This window comes from Rana temporaria, chromosome 10, assembly GCF_905171775.1.
Source record: "Rana temporaria chromosome 10, aRanTem1.1, whole genome shotgun sequence".
NCBI classification, from domain to species: Eukaryota; Metazoa; Chordata; class Amphibia; order Anura; family Ranidae; genus Rana; species Rana temporaria.
In genome coordinates this window covers 97385500-97405580 of record NC_053498.1, presented here as the reverse complement: position 1 = coordinate 97405580, position 20081 = coordinate 97385500, and the positions used below count along the sequence as shown (strand labels likewise).

General features: G+C 38.9%; 1 protein-coding gene across 2 annotated transcripts in view; it reads left to right on the top strand.

Moving 5' to 3' along the window:
- Positions 1 to 20081, top strand: part of MYBPC2 (myosin binding protein C2) — a 131695-nt gene that overhangs the window by 74441 nt on the left and 37173 nt on the right. For both annotated transcript variants that reach the window (XM_040325787.1, XM_040325785.1), the window contains 10 exons: positions 627 to 751; positions 2814 to 2919; positions 5050 to 5216; positions 6657 to 6822; positions 10146 to 10252; positions 11362 to 11391; positions 14935 to 15074; positions 15901 to 16060; positions 16156 to 16260; positions 19107 to 19295. In XM_040325787.1, coding sequence (XP_040181721.1) covers positions 627 to 751; positions 2814 to 2919; positions 5050 to 5216; positions 6657 to 6822; positions 10146 to 10252; positions 11362 to 11391; positions 14935 to 15074; positions 15901 to 16060; positions 16156 to 16260; positions 19107 to 19295 — 1295 coding nt within the window. The remainder of the gene's footprint in view (positions 1 to 626; positions 752 to 2813; positions 2920 to 5049; positions 5217 to 6656; positions 6823 to 10145; positions 10253 to 11361; positions 11392 to 14934; positions 15075 to 15900; positions 16061 to 16155; positions 16261 to 19106; positions 19296 to 20081) is intronic.

Below are 20081 nucleotides of genomic sequence, written 5' to 3'. Positions count from 1 at the left end.
TAATGTAGAAGAATATATATTTTTTTGTTAATAGCGCAAAAGATAAAAACACAGAGGTGATCAAATAACACCAAATGAAAGCTCTATTTGTAGGAAAAAAATACACAAATTTTATTTGGGTTCAGCATTGCATGAACGTGCAATTGTCAGTTAAAGCAACGCAGTGCAAAATTGTAAAAAGTGCTCTGGTAAGGAAGGGGGTAAAATCTTCCAGGACTGAAGTGGTTATTATACACATATTGGGATTTTTATTTCTTACCAAAGACATGTAGCAGAATATATTTTGTCCTAAATTTATGAAGAAATTTTACTTTATTGGATATATTTTGTAAAATATTGGGGGTTTCTTTTTCAAAAATGTTTGTCTTTTTTCGGTTATATAGCAAAAAAATGATCAAATACCACCAAAAGAAATCTCTATTTGTGTTAAGAAAATTATATAAATTAATTATGGGTACAGTATTGCATGACCTGGTCATGAAGGTGGTAAAACGTTCTGAAGTTCAAGTGGTTGTTTCAAAATATCCACTGGGTATAGTTTCTCTGTACATGGAAACAAGAGCTTATCTTTGCCAAATTTGAAATGTCTACTCCTGTCTTGTAAACAAACCATTTTATCTTTATAGATTTGTGTTTGAGAATGTTGGCCTAAAGAGAATAATGACCATTAACAAATGTACACTGGCCGATGATTCGGATTATGAGTGCATCATTGGAGATGAGAAATGTTTCACAGAGCTTTTTGTCAAAGGTAAGCTTTTTTGTATTAAAGTTCATAAATGGGTAAAATCAATGGTAGTTGGACCATACAATACAGCTTGAAGTATACCTAATGTGCATTGGCTCTGCAAAGGTGAATTACTATTTTCACATACTGTAAATGTTGTGCATTTTTTTGTCAGTGAAATGTTTATTGAGGATTGTTTCAGGACATTTAAGAGTTATACAGTAGAATACACAAGTTAAAGTAAAATCAGTGAGGCTAAGTACACACGACATGTTTTTCATGACGAGAAAAATGCCATTTTTTAAATTGGTCTTAAAAAACGGTCGTGTGTATGCTCCAGAGCATTTTTCTCGATGTGAAAAATGTCCGTTAAAAATTTAGAACCTGCTCTATTTTTTCTCGTTGTTTTTCACGTCGTCATTTTTCACGTTGTGAAAAACAGGGTGTGTCTACGCTTTAACGAGGGGGGAAAAACACACATGCTCAGAAGCAAGTTATGAGACGGGGAAATTAGCATAAGCAGCCCAAAGGGTGGCACCATTCGAATGGAACTTCCCCTTTATAGTCTCGTCTTACGTGTTGTACGTCACCTCGCTTTGCTTGAGCATTTGTTTTCACGATCGTGTGTGTGTGTAAGGCAGGCTTGAGAGGAATCACGTCGAGAAAAATGTAGTTTTTTTCAATGACATGAATAACGGTCGTGTGTATGCGACATAAAATATATAAAAAGAAGTAATAACAACAGGTAGTAAATAGCAGTGTCATTTATCTTCACGGGGGAAGGTGGGGGGAAAAGAAGGAATGGGGTGGGGGGGTGAGGGTAAGCACGTCCCTACAAAAATACAGTAAAGTGGAAAACATTTTTAATAACAAATAGATGTAATAAAAGGTTATGTCGAATAATTGAGAGTAGTCAAACAGTTATACCCTCAGCATCTATTTTTTTAAGTATTTTCACATATAACATAGGTCAAATAAACCATTCAAAAGAAAAAAAGAAAGTCAGAGCATACAAAATATGCAGCAATAGAATAATATACAATATATGTATATCAACAGTGGAGAAACAAAAAAAGAAGAAATAGATAAACTAGTACAGAAAGTATCATCACCGGGCAAATTCCTTACTCCAAGGGTTTACACATGCCCAGTAGGGCCCAGAAGGAACCCAAGACATATTAGAAATGTGGATGAAAGTAATAAAAAATCTCATCAAAATTGAAGCAAATAAACAATAGACAGATTCATTCACTCCCATGGGCACATAGTACAAATTAAATAGCTGCGTTATAGTCCATCAAAAATGGGAGGGAGGAGACAGATCCTGAGTTTGGCAGGACTCTATTAATTGCCATTTTCCACTCAGGCAGCGAGGATAATATTAATTTAATCAGAATCTCTCTTCTAGCATAAAAGGCAGTATAAAAAATGAACAAATTAACATATCGTGATTTCTCTAGGTTATCAGTGATACCTAATAGAAATATAAGGGGATCTACAGGGGTCGTTACTCTTTCTGTTGTATGGATAGTGGTTATGATTTCCTCCAATAATCCTGGATTTTAAGACAGGGCCATAGCATATAGAGAAGGGAGCCTTTTTCAATAAAGCACTTTTATTGAAAAGTTTAAAGCATTTTTTTAACATCCCTAGCAGTAATCCCGAGTATGGGGTAAATATTCATTACCAAAAGCGGTATCCCGAAGTCACACTCGGGATTACACAGCAGATTACACCACAGTATGCAGGTACAGGTACTTACCTTGTCCCTAGGATCCTGCAATGTCCTCCCGCTGTATCCTCCAGCCAGTTCCTCTGGCCGATGTATCACTATTCCGGGCTCCATTCCCTGCAAGCATCGCAACGGGGGGTGAGGTGGCTGTGGGGGATCACTTTTTTTGGCAAATTTTATTTATGTTCTATTATGGAAGGGGTGTATGAACACTTTACAGTGTGACAGAAAATATGGCAGAAAATGCATGCTTTATAACAGAATGTTTTATTGCACTACTCTGTATTGGAAGCAACAGCTTTACATTCATAGCCATGCCTGTAATAACCAGCTAACCAAAATAATTCTGTACAGAACCTCCTGTAACAATTGTGAAACCACTTGAAGATCACCAAGTATTTGTGGGAGACAAAGTAGAACTAGAAGTGGAAGTGTCAGAAGAGGGCGCCCAAGTTATGTGGTATGTACATGTTGCTAATTTATTTTCCAAACATTATTCTCATGTATTGGATTAAAGACAGGTGCATTCGTTTGTTCCAAATTCGTTTTTAACTACTTCAAAACTGCACACCGTCATATGACGTCCAAAAAGGGGATCTCTTATCCCGGGTGGGCGTCATATGACGTTCTGTACTTTGTGCGGTGATATCTGAATGATGCCTGCACCTAGAGGCATCATTCAGATATCATTTTGTTCCGGCGGCGATCCTGCGCACCTTAAGAACAATCATAGTGGTGGTTCCACCGCTTGATCGTTCTTATAGGCGGCGGGAGGGGATAACCCCCCCCGCGCCGCCATCCGGTGCTTCTCCGGGCTCTCCCGTGCCGTCGGGGGCCCGGAGAGATGATCGTCGTGTGCCAGATGGGAGGCATAGAGATGACAGGTGACCAGATGGTCACCAGTCATCTCTATGACTGTCGGAGGCCCGGGCGCGATAAGATGACGTCGCGCCCCGGTACCCGTAAGTAAACGATCTCATTCTTTCCATTCGTTTACAGCCTGGAGGAGAGATGTGGGGTCTTATTGACCCCGCATCTCTCCTTAAAGAGGACCTGTCACACACTTTTCCTATTACAAGGGATGTTTACATTCCTTGTAATAGGAATAAAAGCGATTGAATTTTTATTTATTTTTTTAAAGTGTAAAAATAAATAAATACGTAAAAAATAAAATAAAAAATAAAATTAAAATTAAAATGCCCCTGTCCCTGGTAGCTTGCGCTCAGAAGTATGTAAACGTCGTTCAAACCACACATGTGAAGTGTCGCTGTGTGCATTAGAGCGTGTAAAACAATTCTAGCGCTAGACTTCCTCTGTAACTCTAAACTGGTAACCTGTAAAAATTTTAAAGCATCGCCTATGGAGATTTTTAAGTAACGAAGTTTGGCGCCATTCCATGAGTGTGCGCAATTTTAAAGCATGGCATGTTAGGTATCTATTTACTGGGCGTAACATCATCTTTCATATTTTACAAAAAAATTGGGCTAACTCTACTGTTTTGTTATTTTTTAATTCATGAAACCATTTTTTTTCCAAAAAAAAGGCGCTTGAAAAATTATTGCGCAAATACCGTGCAAGATAAAATGTTGCAATGACCGCCATTTTTTTCCCTAGGGTGTCTGCTAAAAAAACATATATAATGTTTGGGGGTTCTGAGTAATTTTCTAGCAAAAGAATGATGATTTGTACATGTAGGAGAGAAGTGCCAGAATAGGCCCAGTATGGACGTGGGTATTAAAGCCCTGTATTGAAGTGGTTAATGAATTTTGACAAATTATAAATTAAAAACCTGTGTAATTAATCTTTCTGAATATTCAGAAATTAGAAAATTCTAGATTTTGGAAATGTAAAAATTGGCAATTCGAAAATTGGAAAATCTGAAAATAGGAATGAAAATCCAAACATTCTAAAGAACGAAAATCCGAAAATTCAAAAACCCAAAATTTCAAAAATCTGAAATAATAACTAACGAATAATAACTTAACTATTACTAAACTATTAAATTATAGGTATTGGAATTTCCGTTCAAATTGGGCTGTTAGTGAAGTTGCGAATTATCCAAAATAACGAATGCCGTATCTAAACGAATGGAAAATAATAAATGACATTTTATTATTATTATTTATTATTAATTTGTTCAGTTCCATTTGTTTAGATGCGGCATTCGATATTCCGGATAATTCGTAACTTCAGATAAATTTGTATTCGTTGCGTTCACTAACAGACAACTTTGAAAGGAAATTACAATGCCTAATAGTTATTTATTATTAGTTAGTTAGTTAGTTATTATTTAGAATTTTCGGATTTTGTTTCTTATTTTGGATTTTCTCATTTTCTGATTTTCTAATTTCCGAATTTCTGAATTTTTGAATTTCCGAATTTTCGAATTTTCAGAATTTCAGAATTCTGAATTTTCGAAGTCCGAATTTTTAAATTTTTTTATGAAAATTAACACATTTTTCGGCAGTGCACATGTTTATTGGATAAGTTGCGTATACTACATACCAATCGCCAAGTCACTGTAGCCTATAAACTTGTTAAGCAAAACGTTCAAAGCACATTTATGGACATCTATTTAATTCTTGACTAGGATGAAAGATGGAGTAGAGTTAACTCGTGAAGAGACCTTCAAATATCGATTCAAGAAGGATGGAAAAAAACACATTTTAATTATTAATGAATCTACTATAGAAGACAGTGGCCGTTACCAAGTGATGACCAATGGAGGAAAATGTGAAGCCGACCTTATAGTTGAAGGTATGGATTAAAGAAGCTTGACTAAAATGCACATTTTAAGAATAATTTGTTCTTTATTAGGTTTCAACAAATAACTAGAATATCACACACACATACAATGTACAATGGACATCACAGAACACAAGACATAAAGACCCGGCTGTTAAAATAACACTGACAGTTTTCTAATAAGGCTAAATACAGCATGTTATTTATTTGGGATGCACCGATACCTATATACTGAGTATTTTCACGAGTACTCATACTCGTAAAAATGCTCCCGAAACTGATACTTTGCGGTGCTATTTGCGTCCATACAAAATGAATTGTTGCAAATCACACTGCAAAGAATTGCATGCAATTTGAACAGGAATGTGGTGCGCATCCTGTCCAAAGCACATGTGGTTTCCCGCACTGCTCCTATGTGAACCCAGCCTGATATCACTATGACAAGCATGTGTTCGCCGCACAGGAGTGGGGGGGGGGGGAGAATGCGTGTGATTCGGACAGGAATCACACTGCATTCCTGTTTAAATTGCATTCAATTCTTTGCAGTGCGATTTGGGGTCACTCATTTTGTATGGACGCAAATCGCACTGCAAAGTATCGGTACCCGGTATCGACAAGTACTTGACCAAACGTATCAGTACTTGTACTCACCGATAAAAATCCAGTATTAGTGCATCTCTATTATTTACCATCATGAACTGTGTCCTTAGAGATATGAGCCATGTAAGGGGAAGTATTAAGGAAATTACATCCGAGCAAAAATCTGTAAATTTAGCCTTTCATCTGGTATCTATTAAGGAGAAAAACAGTGATTTACTTAAAATTACAAGTTTGTTGAGGTTTAATTGGCATGTGGAACTCTCTATTAAGGCCTCCATTTTTTTTTTGTTCCTGCGACGATCTATGATAGTAAAATGATACACAATGTTAATGCTAACTGAATGACACTACATAACAGTGCAGTAGCGTCTACTTGCCAGATTTGGGCTACGCAGCATTCCCTTGGATCTTGCTTGTGCACTGTGGGTAACACAGGAGTAAGGCAAGTATGTTAATTAACTTTTTTACCCTGCAGCTGTTTTTGACAGTTTAGTGCAGTAAATTAAGATTCGGGAGAGGTTCCTTAATATACAAGCAGACCTTGCTATTTAGGGTGAAAGGTCCACTAGGAGTTGTGGATAGGTTTGATTTAATAAACACAAAAGCTTTTTACTGTATCGGAACTTGTTTCTTTTACACAACCTAACATCAGTCATATGTCAAGGTAACATACATTGAAAGCCCAAGGGTTGGGGTAAAGTGGTGTAAAAGTTTCTCAAATTTAAAAAAGTAAGGGCAAGTCGTGGCTTTCCTGTATCTTTAAGTTCATAACTTTGGTGCCTTTGTAAATATCACAAGCCTCATAAGATATCGCTTTCCAATAAACTTGTGGTATTTACTTACTACCTGCAGAGAAACAGCTGGAAGTCTTACAAGGCATCGCTGACCTGACTGTAAAAGCAACAGACCAGGCTGTCTTCAAATGTGAGGTGTCTGATGAAAAGGTCACTGGCAAGTGGTTTAAGAATGGAGTGGAAATCAAACCTAGCAAACGTATCACTATGACTCATAAGGGCAGGTAAAGTTTTTTTTAAGCATTCTGCTACACAGTTATTATACAATAATCCTTACAGAACTGATAGGCCTGTTTCACAAAAGTGATCTAGTTATTTGTGAAAACTCACCAGTAATGCCGCGTACACACGATCATTTTTCGTCATGAAAAAAAACGTTGGGCCAGATTCACAGCAGAAATACGCCGGCGTATCTACTAATACGCCGGCGTATTTTCAAATTTGCCACGTCGTATCTTGATTTGGAATCCTCAAACCAAGATACGACGGCTTTTGGCATAGATCCGACAGGCATACGGCTTCGTACGCCTTCGGATCGTAGGTGTAATTCTCCGGCGGCCGCTGGGTGGAGTTTGCGTCGTTTTCCAACGTCGGGTATGCAAATTAGCTATTTACGGCGATCCACGAAGGTACGCGCGTTCGTCGCATTCTCTTACGTTGTCGCTAGTCGGTTTTTCCCGTTGCAATCTTAAGCCTGCTATTTCATGGCTTAGATTTAGACCAGCCATGTTAAAGTATGGTTGTCTTTCCCACGTCGAATTTCAATTTTTTTTTGCGTAAGACGTCCGGGAATACGAAAGAGGGTTAAGCACGTCGCCGTTCAGAAAACATGTCGGGGGGGCCGTAATTTCACGCAAAGCACGGCGGGAAATTTCCAATTGGAGCATGCGCAGATCATTCTGCGCGGGAACGCGCCTAATTTAAATGGTACACGCCTTATTTGAATTAGGCAGGCTTGCGCCGGACGGCTTTACGCTACGCCGCCGAAAGTTTACACGCAAGTGCTTTGTGAATCAAGCACTTACGCTGGAAACTTGCGGCGGCGTAACGTAAATGGGATACGATACGCCGCCGCAAATCTACATGAATCTGGCCGGTTGTTTTTCAAAAACGTCATTTAAAATGATCGTGTGTGGGCTACACATCATTTTTCAGGTTCTGAAAAACGACAAATTTTTTTTCCGAACATGCTGCATTTTTTAACGTCGTTTTAAACAATGTCGTTTTTCGGGTTGTAGAAAATGATCGTGTGTGGGCTAAAACGTCGAAAAAAACCCGCGCGTGCTCAGAAGCAAGTTATGAGACGGGAGCGCTCATTCTGGTAAAACTACCGTTCATAATGAAGTAAGCACATTCATCACGCTGTAACAAACAAAAAAGCGCAAATCGTCTTTTACTAACACAATCAGCTCAAGCAGCCCAAAGGCGAATGGAACTTCCCCTTTAAAGTGCCGTCATACGTGTTGTACGTCACCGCGCTTTGCTAAATCATTTTTTTAAAACGATGGTGTGTAGGCAACGTCGTTTTAATGATGAAGTTGGGAAAACGTCGTTTTTTAGACATGCTGAAAAACTAAGTTTTCTTTCATGCTGAGAAATGATCGTGTGTACGCGGCATCAGAGGATCGCTAACAAATAAATTATATTGTATCCTTTGCATTCCTTACAGGCTTGCCCACAGTGCATGTAGTGGATCTCCACTAGCACACCTTGGCATTGTGATAAACTTGCCCTTTATTCACATACTGTAGAGAGCAACAAGCATCACAGGTTCATGTTCCAGGACCTCATCGGATCTTTTTTTCAGGCAGAATAATGCCCTAACATGAGACATTGAGCTCAAATAGTACCAACATCCAATCAGATGTGCTGTTATAGATCCTTATTTTTATAGAATTACCTTTTCCTGTGGAGTCACTGCTTCAGTAGCCCAACCAGTTCGATGTTGCACCATTACTGGTCTCTCACTCTAATGTATACATGAATACAGATACATTAATTTATACCTGTTATGTCTGCCTGAAGGTCACATTTAAGGACAGGTTTAGCCACATCAAAGCAATGATAGACTGAAAAGAGTTGTAACTGTTCTTTATTCTGCATATGTATCTACACATCCAGCATATATATGCGGCTAGGGACAGAGGACAGGTCCTGGACACAAACACATTACTTTCAGTGCCATTCACCTATACCTAGCCACAGGAAACCAATGGATGTGTGGATAACAGCAAGGATCAAGACGAAAGCGGACTCTTTCAGCCTGTCATTGCTTTGTACAAGCTGAGCAGCTGCAGCTGTCTGGAACCAGCTGCGATTTCAGCCACAAGAATCTGCAGATTCTTTCCACAGGGATCAACTACTGGACCTAAAATCACCAGTGTTACTAAGGCCAATGAATTGTCAGGAAGATTAAAGAATTTTTTAAGTCAGCGATGTGGATTATTTCATCGATTGATATATGACAGTGCCTCCAATTTGAAATGATTAAATGCTGACCTAATTAGTTATTCCCTGAATTCAAGCTATATGCAGGTGTTGAATACAACATACGTATGATAATATAATTCTAGTCAGCATCGAGTGCCTTTATCTTGTATATACTGTACAGTATATAAGGATTTAAAAGTGTTTTAATATTTTAAAGTTGTGATTTGCAAATGTGTTCCAAACGTTAAAAATGTTATGTCTTATTAACATTGAAAAGTTAAATTGAGTCCTTTTTAACCTGTCTTAAAGGAGAAGTCCATTCTAAGCTCGTTTGGCTGGGATTCTCCTATGGGTCACAGAAGTGCAATTTGTTTTGCACTCCTGTGACCTGCTTTCAGCAGAGAGCGGACTGAAGTCTGCTCTCTGCTGACGTCACAGAAATCAGTGCAGGCACCATGTCAGCCCGACAATGGGAGTCTGGATCCTCCAGGTGCCTGGACTGATGCCCATCTCAGCCTCTCAGCAAGCCGCTGAGAGCCTGAGATGACCGCTCCTCTCCCCTCAACAGCTCAGCACTCCAGTAAACGAGGAAGAGCAGAGTGGAGAGATGCTGATTGACAGTGATTGATTGAGAGAACCAAACCATTGGCTATGTTTGATCGATCGGTTCTCAGTGCAGTTAGTAAATCCAGCCAAGATTGTTTTTTCTTCTCAGTCTGGAAGATCTTTATATTTTATTGGACTTTTGATAGATTTTTTTGAATGTTATTGAATACTGTGTATTTTAAGCGCTGCATTTTGTTTAAGAATTATAATTACATTTTGGGTGAGCAGAATTTCTCTTGTACACTATTACCCCTATTGTATCTCTCATAAATGCTTATAATAACCTCTCTATGTTACATTTTTTACATGCTGTACTCCCTCTTTTCGTTTAAAAAGATGTTCAAAGAAGCCACTGGATTCTCAATATTAAATCAAAAAATGTATAGATATTACCTGTGATTGTTATATATTATCATAATGGCCAGAGAAGTGGGTAAAGAAAAACTTGGAGAACTGTTTATTCTCTAAAAGTGGATTAAGGTATAAAAGGAATATTATAATTACTTTACAGATTCCATAAGTTGGTGATTGATGATGTCCGACCAGAAGATGATGCCGACTACACATTTATCCCTGATGGATTTGCTTTGACTCTCTCTGCCAAGCTCAACTTCCTTGGTTAGTAGTGTGCTCCCTAGGAACAATACATTAGACAATTGCATTATGTTTAAATCTCAAAGCTAACCTACCTTCCCTCCACACCATAAGCATGAAATAAGAAGAGGTCACCTAATTTGTTTAATTGTAGTTACATGGTCAAAGTGATTCTAATGCAGTGGTTCTCAACTCATGTCCTCAGGACCCACTAACTGACTCCCCCTCCCTCCCTATTTCTCTCTCTTTCTCCATATCTCCTCCCTCTCTTCCTTTCTCTCTCTCCCCCCTCTCCCCCCTCTCTCTCTCCATCTCTCCCCTCCCCATCTCTCTCTCTCTCTCTCTCTATATATATATATATATATATATATCTTTCTCCACCTCTCCCCCTCTCTCCCTCTGTTCCTTTCTATCTCTCCCCTCTCCCCCCTCTAGCCCTTTCTTTCTCTCTCCCCTCTCTTCCCCTCTCCCTCTTTCTCCATCAGCCCCCCTCTCTCCCTCTCTTCCTTTCTCTCCCCCTCTCTATGTTTCTCTCTCTTTCTTTCTTTCTCGACCTCTCCCCCTCTCTCCCTCTCTTCCTTTCTCTATCTCCCTCTCCCCCTCTCTTTCTCTCTCTTTCCCCCTCTCTCTCTCTTTCTCCACCCCTCTCACTCTCTTCCTCTCTCTCCCTCTCTCTCACTTTCTCCATCAGTCCCCCCCTCTCTCTCTCTTATTTTCTCTCTCTCCTCCTCTCTCTCTCTCTCTCTCTCTCTTTTTTCTCTACCTCTCGCCCCTCCCTCCCTCTCTTCTTTTCTCTCTCTCTCTCCTCTCTATCTCTCTTTCTCTCTCTCTGGGGGGCATTGTTTGGCAGGTATGTCTGCCATAATGTGCTAATATGCAGTGCATGTTATGTGGCATATGTACATTAGACAAGGTTTAAATGTGGTTCATGAACTGACACAAGGTGGATGCCTCTATTATTAGGTGTTCTTGTCATGCAGCTTAGAAAGTGAAGCACCATTGTGCATTGACATTTTTGCCATGCATTAATAGAAGAGAAATGTCACTCTCTAAACACCATTCTGTGCATTGTCATTGTGATAAGACATAGTCCTACTTTCCCTAAAATATGTATTTTTCTCCTTTTTTCACAGAGATCAAAATTGAATATGTTCCTCGTCAAGGTAAGACTTACAGCGTATCCGGAAAAGTGGAAATCTGCAATTTATTTTATCCCTATATGCAATACAATGCTCTCCTGAATCTAGTGGCTTTTACTATTATTGATATTCTAGTTCCAATTTTTTTCTGCAGCACCACCTGCAGCCCTATAAATCTTTGGAAAACTATTAATAGTTAATACCAAAGTATTAACTAACAATGGTTTTCCAAAGATTTATAGGGCTGCAGATGGTACTGCAGACAAAATGGCTTTAGGCCAACAACTAATACTGACAATGGAACTAATTAAACAGTACTTCTTATATGGGATGGGAACTATAAGAAATAGGAATTGTTACTACAATTAGTCACAGATTCTGTAAATAAAGGACTTAGACATCGCTTTCATAAATTGACTGAATAATTGTTTAGTAGGGGTGAGCTTCGAGTTCGAGTCGAACTCATGTTCGATTAGAACATCGCCTGTTCGCCGAACAGCGAACAATTTGGGGTGTTTGCGGCAAGTTCGTGTGAACTTTAGAACCCTGTTAAAGTCTATGGGACTCGAACGTTTGAAATTTAAATTGCTAATTTTAAAGGCTAATATGCAAGTTATTGTCATAAAAATTGTTTGGGGAACCCAGGTCCTGCCCCAGGGAACATGTATCAATGAAAAAAAGTTTTAAAAACTGCAGTTTTTTCGGGAGCAGTGATTTTAATAATGCTTAAAGTAAAACAATAAAAGTGAAATATTCCTTAAAATGTTGTACCTAGGGGGGGGGGTGTATAGTATGCCTGTAAAGTAGCGCTTGTTTCCCGTGCTTAGAACTGTCTCTGCACAAAGTGTAATTTCTGAAGGAAAAAAAGTCATTTAAAATCACTCGCGGCTATAATGAATTGTCGGCTTCCCGGCAATACAGAGAGAAGCCATTCATAAAAAAAAAAAAATGGGGTGGAGTTCCCCTTAAAATCCATACCAGACCTGAAGGGTCTGGAATGGATATTTGGGGGGAACCCCACATCATTTTGTATTTAATTTGACGCAGGGTTCCCCTTAATATCCAAACCAGACCTGAAGGGCCTGGTAATTGAATTTGGGGGTACCCCCACGCATTTTTTTTTATGAATGACTTTTTGTTGGGAGCCGACAAATTTATTATAGCCACGAGTGATTTTAAATTACTTTTTTTCCTTCAGAAATTACATTTTGTGCAGGGACAGTTCTAAGCACAGGAAACTAGGAATATTTCAATGTTATTGTTTCACTTTAAGCATTATTAAAATCACTGCTCCCGAAAAAACTGCAGATTTTAAAACTTTTTTTGCATCGATACATGTCCCCTGGGGCAGGACCCGGGTCCCCATACACTTTTTAGGACAATAACTTGCTTATTAGCCTTTAAAATTAGCACTTTAGATTTCAAACGTTCGAGTCCCATAGACTTTAACAGGGTTCTAAAGTTGTTCACACAAACTTTTGGTGTGTTCGCAGGTTCTGGTGCGAACCGAACGGGGGGGGGGGGTTTACTCATCCCTATTGTTTGGTAGAAAGAAAATTATTCATTTATAATTTGACCAATAGTAGCTATATAGATGTAGATCTATTTTAGAAAACTAAAAAAATTATGTTTTTCAAAATCAATCTAAACATTGAAAAACTAGCAATATATTTTTAAACAATACAGACTGGAATATGCTACCTGCAAATATTATCTATATTTGTTTTAGTACTACATTTAGTACAATGTTAGGCCTACCCCAAAAATGTTAACAAACCGCTGACCCTAGACTTTCACTGAAGCAAATCCTATAGGCAATGCAAATATTTAAAGTGGTCATACAGCAATACCTCATTATAATTTTAGATAAATAGCAATCATCCCCTTTCCTTGGGAAAGATATGTCAACTGGCAAAATGGTAATTTTCCAAGTCCCGCCTTTTCTTCTCTGACAATGAGGAAGCTTACTTTAATATTTGGCACAGGGAATTATATGGCAAGATTCCCCTTCCCTTTTCATTGATTATACTTATGTCATTTACCCTACAGAAGTTAGTATAAACAGAATAAGGGTACTGCTGTTAAGGGAGACTGCCTAGGTTGTCATTGAGAGCCTAATGTTTTGGAAGACTACAACATCCGTTAAAACTGAACACCAAGCAAATAGTTAAATACTAGATATGTGCATTCCCGTTCGTACGAATGTTATTTTCGTACGAAAATGTTAATTTTCGTACCCGCAGAATAATGTGTACATACGAAAAAATTTAAGCACCAAAATACAAAAACGACGGGATTACAAATGAGTCGCATAACGAACAACCGCAAATACGAACGAACGATCTGACGAAAATACGACAAAACGAAAACGGCGTGAGTGTAGTTAGTTAGTGAAGCAGCTTCTCTTTTGTGCTGAGTACAGTAGTACAGTAAAGCCAAATAAACTTTTCTGTGGATTTTCGTCTGAAGGGAGAGATCAGTTGGCCAGACTTTTGAACCTGGAACCCAAAAATGGTTTTCTGATGGAGTTTAAAAACAAACGAACGTTTGTTGTTAAAAAAGTCTGACCAAGTGTATGGGGCTTAACAATAGTTAATATGGATGAGCCACGTGTTGAAAGTGCCGCGAATCCGCGATATATTTACAAAAGTATTTACGAAAGTACAAAATGACGAAAATTCATGAAAATTATTGTCTAACAAGTAACGAACATGAATTAAACAGAATAACGAACCATCCCACATGTACGAAAATAAAACGGTAACCAAAATACGAAACGATCGGAATACGAAAAAATCACGTCGTACGAAAAACGAACGGGAACGAACAGGAAAACGGGCGTCTTACGAAAAACGAACGGGAACGAACCTACGGAACGATACGAAACGGAACAAAAAAAACGAATTTTTTTTCTGTGCACATATCTATTAAATACAAGTACATAAATTAAAAAAAATATATGTATGGGGGCTGTTTTTTGTCTGTAAAAAAAAAAATTCCTGCCTATCTAGTCCCAAAATGTACACAGTTCTTTCAGAGAGCTCAGCCACATGGATGACACAATTTTCCCTGTTACAGTAATGGACTGGAGAAAGCAGAGAGTGGTGTATTCTCTCTACCTCTAAACTGCTGACTTAATCAGTGAAAGAACAGAATGATACTGATAAGTTCTTCTCTCTGCTCATTTTCTTCCTACCAGAATGTTCTTTATCAGCACATTTGCATGCAGCACACCATGTTGACCCCCAGCCCTTCTTCTTCCTGGCTAAATGCTGCTATACAGGGTATTAAAAGGGGTTGCTACCAATTCAAATTTAGGTACTTACACTAGACACATTTGAAAAAAATTATAATTGTGTCATAATGAATACAGAGCTGTTTTTTTGTGTGTATCTACATTTGCCTAGAGTTCAGCATTAACAGCACATGTTGCACTCAATTAAATGCATAAACAATTAATTATGCCAATGTATAAAATGCATAATCTCATTCTGACCGAAATGAATGTACTGAACTAATTTTTATACTTTAAATTTAAAATAAAATAAAATAAATTCACATCCCTAGAACCCCCCAAGATCCACCTTGATTGTTCTGGAGGTGAACATATCAACACTATCATTGTTGTGGCTGGAAACAAACTTCGCTTTGATGTTCCGATCACTGGAGAGCCTGCACCAACAGTTTCATGGTTTAAAGTAGACAAGGCAAGTCAACCGCAATGCTTTCCAATGTATACTTAAATATCAGTCCACCAAATAATAATATTTCATTTGCACAAAGAAGCTGGTGGGGTGAGTCACATTCAGATTTCTTATATTTCTAGGAAGAACTGGCTATGTGCTCCATTCACCAAAAAATGTTCCCCCGGTGTTTATCATTTTTTCTATATGGTGGTGAACACACAGCTTAAAGTGCAACACCAGTCAAATAGCTAAATACACAGTTGAAATACATACATGTTTACTGCTTTACTTGCCAAATTCCGTCAAATGTTTGCCAGCAATTTTTTGTGATAGACACACCTCTGCTAGCCAGTATGATCACTCTTCTACTGTACTTTCTAGTTTCGCCTTACTGCTTCCTAATTTACTCTAAAAACAGGAGGCTAGAGGTGGAAAGGTAATACAAGAAGCTATCTTCTGAACCAAGAATATCAATTTACCAGAAAATTTGTGCAATGTAAAAAAAAAAAAAGTGTATATCACAAGGCTGGGTGCACAGAGTTACACATTATTTTGCAGGTAAAGGCACAACCATATATGTATTTCAACTGTGCATTTATCTGTTTGCCTGGAGTTTCATGTCCTACTCATATTTTCTTTATTTCCTAGAATTTGGAAGCCACTCTTTGGTCCTAATGATATTTCTTACACAAGTTTTAATTCAGTATTGCGAAACCACAAATTACATTCTAGATTTAAAAGAGCTTAGGTTGAACTGTGGTAAACCTCAAGTTTGCAGATAACAATAACAATAGGTCCATATTGTGTATATCGTTTAGTATCTCTTTATATGTCCCTGTCATTTCAGGAGTTTAAAGAACTTGAAGGAAGGGTTCATGTAGAACTTAGAACAGAATTAAGCAGTTTCGTAATTGAAAGTGCAGAACGATCCGATGAAAGCACATACAACATTGTGGTAACTAATCCAGTTGGTGAAGATAAGGCCACCTTGATTGTCAAAGTTGTTGGTAAGAAGATCATTCTTTTTTCCATCTCCATTAAGCATTTTACATGCTGCCTAATGCTAATTGCACGTTTAACCTGGATTTTTCTCATCTTTAAGATGTCCCAGACCCACCAGAGAATGTTCGCATCACCAGTGTCGGTGAGGACTGGGCAAGTGTTATTTGGGACCCTCCAAAATATGATGGTGGAAAGGAAGTGACAGGTAATCAAAACAATCAGCTTTACTGGTTTTATGTCTAAAATATATAAAGAAAGGGAATTTAAAAATTCCAAACAAGACACAAAATGTGGTCATATAAATAAAAAATTAGAAGCTATTTTTGCATTTTTTTTTCTTGGGCACATAACTTCAATGAATTTGTAAAATGTTTGGACCAGTAGGAAGAAATAAAGTCTCTTTTCAGCCAACATTGTGAATTATGTACAACAAACTTTTCAACAGACACAGTAAAGTCCCTTAAAGCAGTAGGTTTGGGCATGAAGTTCTCCAAAACTAGGCTGAGAAAAAATAGAAGACACAATCAGTTGATTTCAAAACAGCCCTAATGACACTTTTCTTGTGGCAGTTTTCTTAAGAACTACCTGTGCCTAATTCAGGCAAGCATTCGCGCCAGTGTTCGTAATACTGCTGACACATGCAGCAAATTCAGGTAGTCCTTACTACCTCCAATCCAGCGTAGAGAGCAACGCCAGTATGCAGAGCACGCCACGCCGGTTATGGAAAGCTGTCACGTACATTACAGCTTCCTGCACAGAGCTGTATCCCCTACCTTATTTGGCTGTTCACCAGCAGATTCTCTATTCGCAAATGACTTGTCACTGAGTGGTCAGAGCCTGGTGTAGAACTGAGAGGTTAGTCCCCCATCAGGTCAAGCTCATTTTTGATTGACAGCGCACAGCAGGAGGTAGATTTGGAAGCTGCTATTTGGACTGAATAGATCTACCTGTTTTCATGTACTGTCACTCAAAAGTGAAGTGAACCTGATGGGGAATGAGTCTCTCAGTACTACATCAGGCCCACCACTATAATAAAACTCCTTGGGCAGACACCTATCAGTGTGACAGGCACAGTGGCCAAGGTGAGAGGAAGGGAATGCACTGAGAAAGGCATGTCCAATGTGAAAACTCCTTCCTCAGCGCAGACACTGGAAAATTAATTTACCTGTCTGTGAAGTATTATCAGGTCAGTCATTTCAAACTATAGAATAAAAAATACATATTTAGATTGGTTTCCTGACATTGAGGCAACCTATCAGCCAAGAGAAGAGGATTTCTGCTTTCAAGTAGATTTATTTCTTAGTAGTAGTATCCAACTTAAAAAAAGGATGGATCAAAAAATAATCTTTGAAGTCAAGGTACAGTAATTTACTGTGTTAAAATACTGTAAGAACAGAGTCATTTCACTAGTTCCAGACAAAGGTAAACATGTCTTCTTAGTTTGGTGGGAGAAAAACTGTGTTTAAATCTATAAGATGTATTCCATTATTCCATTAACAAACCTGTAGTCAGGTGCCTACATGGTGGGCACTTATTAGTTAGCACAGGCTGCCAAGGTAGAGAAGAGTTAACACTGGGTTTGCCAGTTTTCCGTGCTTTTTGAGTTCTGCCCTCCACCCTGTTTGGCATATAAATTAGGGGGAAGGCCAGGCTAGGAGACAGTGGGACTGCATGAGAAAGAGGAGCAGGTCCAACCTGGGAGAAGATGTAATCCGTAGTAACCCTCCTTCACCACCACCCTAAAGGAACCTACATGAAAGACCGTTAATGGACCTCTTCCTGCAAAGGAATCTTTCCTATTCAAATGGGTGCATAGTGGCTTATCAGAAGAACAGGATTTGTAAAGTACACACGGGTACCAGAGGAAGGCCACCACAATGAGTTCTCAGCAAGAAGAACAATTGCCACGGGTAACCATGTGCTGTTGCAAGCAACAGCAGCCAGTCAGCGAGGAGTGGTACCGCGCTTGGGTGAAAGGTCCTACAAAAGCGAGGGGGTCGGTATGCTACCTCCCTCCCTAGTGCTTGGTTCACCAACAAGTAACTGTGACCGAACCCACGATATGGAAAGCCATGTATCCAATCATGAGGTATGGGAGAAAGAAGTAGTTAATAATGTGCACGCATGAGGGCCACCCTAGTGCATAGCAAGAACCTATTCTGTCACTGGGAGTGAAGTGGAAGAGATATACTGTTCTACTGGAGAGGCCATGGGTTCAGCAGTGTGTCCCTCCTAATTGCAACATTAATCAGGAAAAGGTGTATAGTGACATAGGACGGAAATTCACAGAATAACTCTGTAGGTTACACAGCTGCACACAGTGTATGGCTCATCTCTAAGCTGGGGTTCTACCCTAATGTTGACTTTCACATGCACGCGGCCCCGATGAGCTCATCATGGCCTGATGAGCATGTGCACAGGAGGAGAAATGCCCGATCGCCCTGCCCACAAGCTTGTCTGGTGTGTCCTCAATGTAATTATTCTCCTGTCCAACTAGAAGGTCAGTGCCCCTTCTTCAGCAGTCTAAGGGTGCCTGAGCACCTGTGTTTTTATATAGCAATATTTCTCTTTTTACCGGCAATTAAATGTTTGGCATAGTCAGTTCAGTTATTAAAGATTATTTTGGAATAGCTTGGGATAATCAAATTCTTAATGACCTCTTAACAAGCTCTCCTGGCGTTCAGAGTTTGTTGTTACAGGCAGAGATTTTTGTTTTGTCTAGAAATCTCCAGAGTAGTAGGGAGTGGGACAAATCCTATAGTTTTCTGTGTAGAAAAGAATCAAAGTACTGTATGAGGTCTCAGGGCATCAGCAATCCCTTTGAGAACAATCCAATATCTCCTTAACTGTTTTAGGATAGATTTCTACTCATCTATGATCAGCCTTGCATTAGTGTTGTAATAGCTAAACCATGAATTTAAATTTTCTGCAACTGAGATTTTTAGGAGAAAGAGTAATGAATGGTACACGGTATGGTACTATAAAAGGTTGCTTGTAACATTTATCTATCTTAAATGGGGTTTTCCTATTTTTTTTTTTTTTTGTCTTTAGGTTACCTTATTGAAAGGAAAAAGAAGGGCAGCCAAAGGTGGATGAAGATGAATTTTGAAGTCTACACTGAAACTTCATATCAATCAGTAAGGATGATTGAAGGCATCATGTATGAAATTCGAGTCTTTGCAGTCAATTCCATTGGCATTAGCCAACAGGCTTTCACTTCCAAGCCATTCATGCCAATCGGTGAGTGATTATTGTAATTTCTTCAATAAACTGTTGACTAAAAGAATTTAAATATGAATAAAATAATGAGTGGATTTCACGTGAATGTTTGGGCTACAATCTGCTTACATTCTGTAACTAGCAATAAAAAAAAGGGAGTTAAAGACAAACTCTTGCAAAAAATGATTAAACTTTCACTTCATCTCCCAGGGGACCAAGTGCATATAGTACTTGGTCCCATTCTCTTTAGTGGCCCCATTGTGGACTAAAAACACATTTTTTTTTTGGTCATACCTTTACCCCATTCTAAAGTCCAATATATGGGCATTCTTGTTGGGGGAAGCACAGGCAGCACTGAGCCGTCTCTCTCTAAGCTGACTGTTCTTTTACTATTTTGAATAAACAATTAGTGCTTCACTGACACCGCTGATTATTAATGCATATTAGCAAAAGGTCGCCTTGTGATCTATCTGTGGATGCTTGTAAACATAGATGGATTTAAACCGTGTATGGGCAGGCTGAATGTATCAAGTTTACCAATCTATCAACTTGGGTACAACCAGCCCACTGGATGTTACTTGCGATTATGGCTAGCGGCTGCTATAGCCTCTATCAATGATCACTGTCTTCCCCCGCCCCGAGGATACAATGTCCTGGCAGGAGGGATTCCCCTGTCAGCGCTGTCTGTATTGATGGGGGAATCGTGCAAATTTCTTTCTGCAACCTGTGGCCTGCCATACACAGCCCCGGCAGATGGATTACACAGAGCTGAGTGATGTTTCACTATCATGAATGAACAATCAGCAA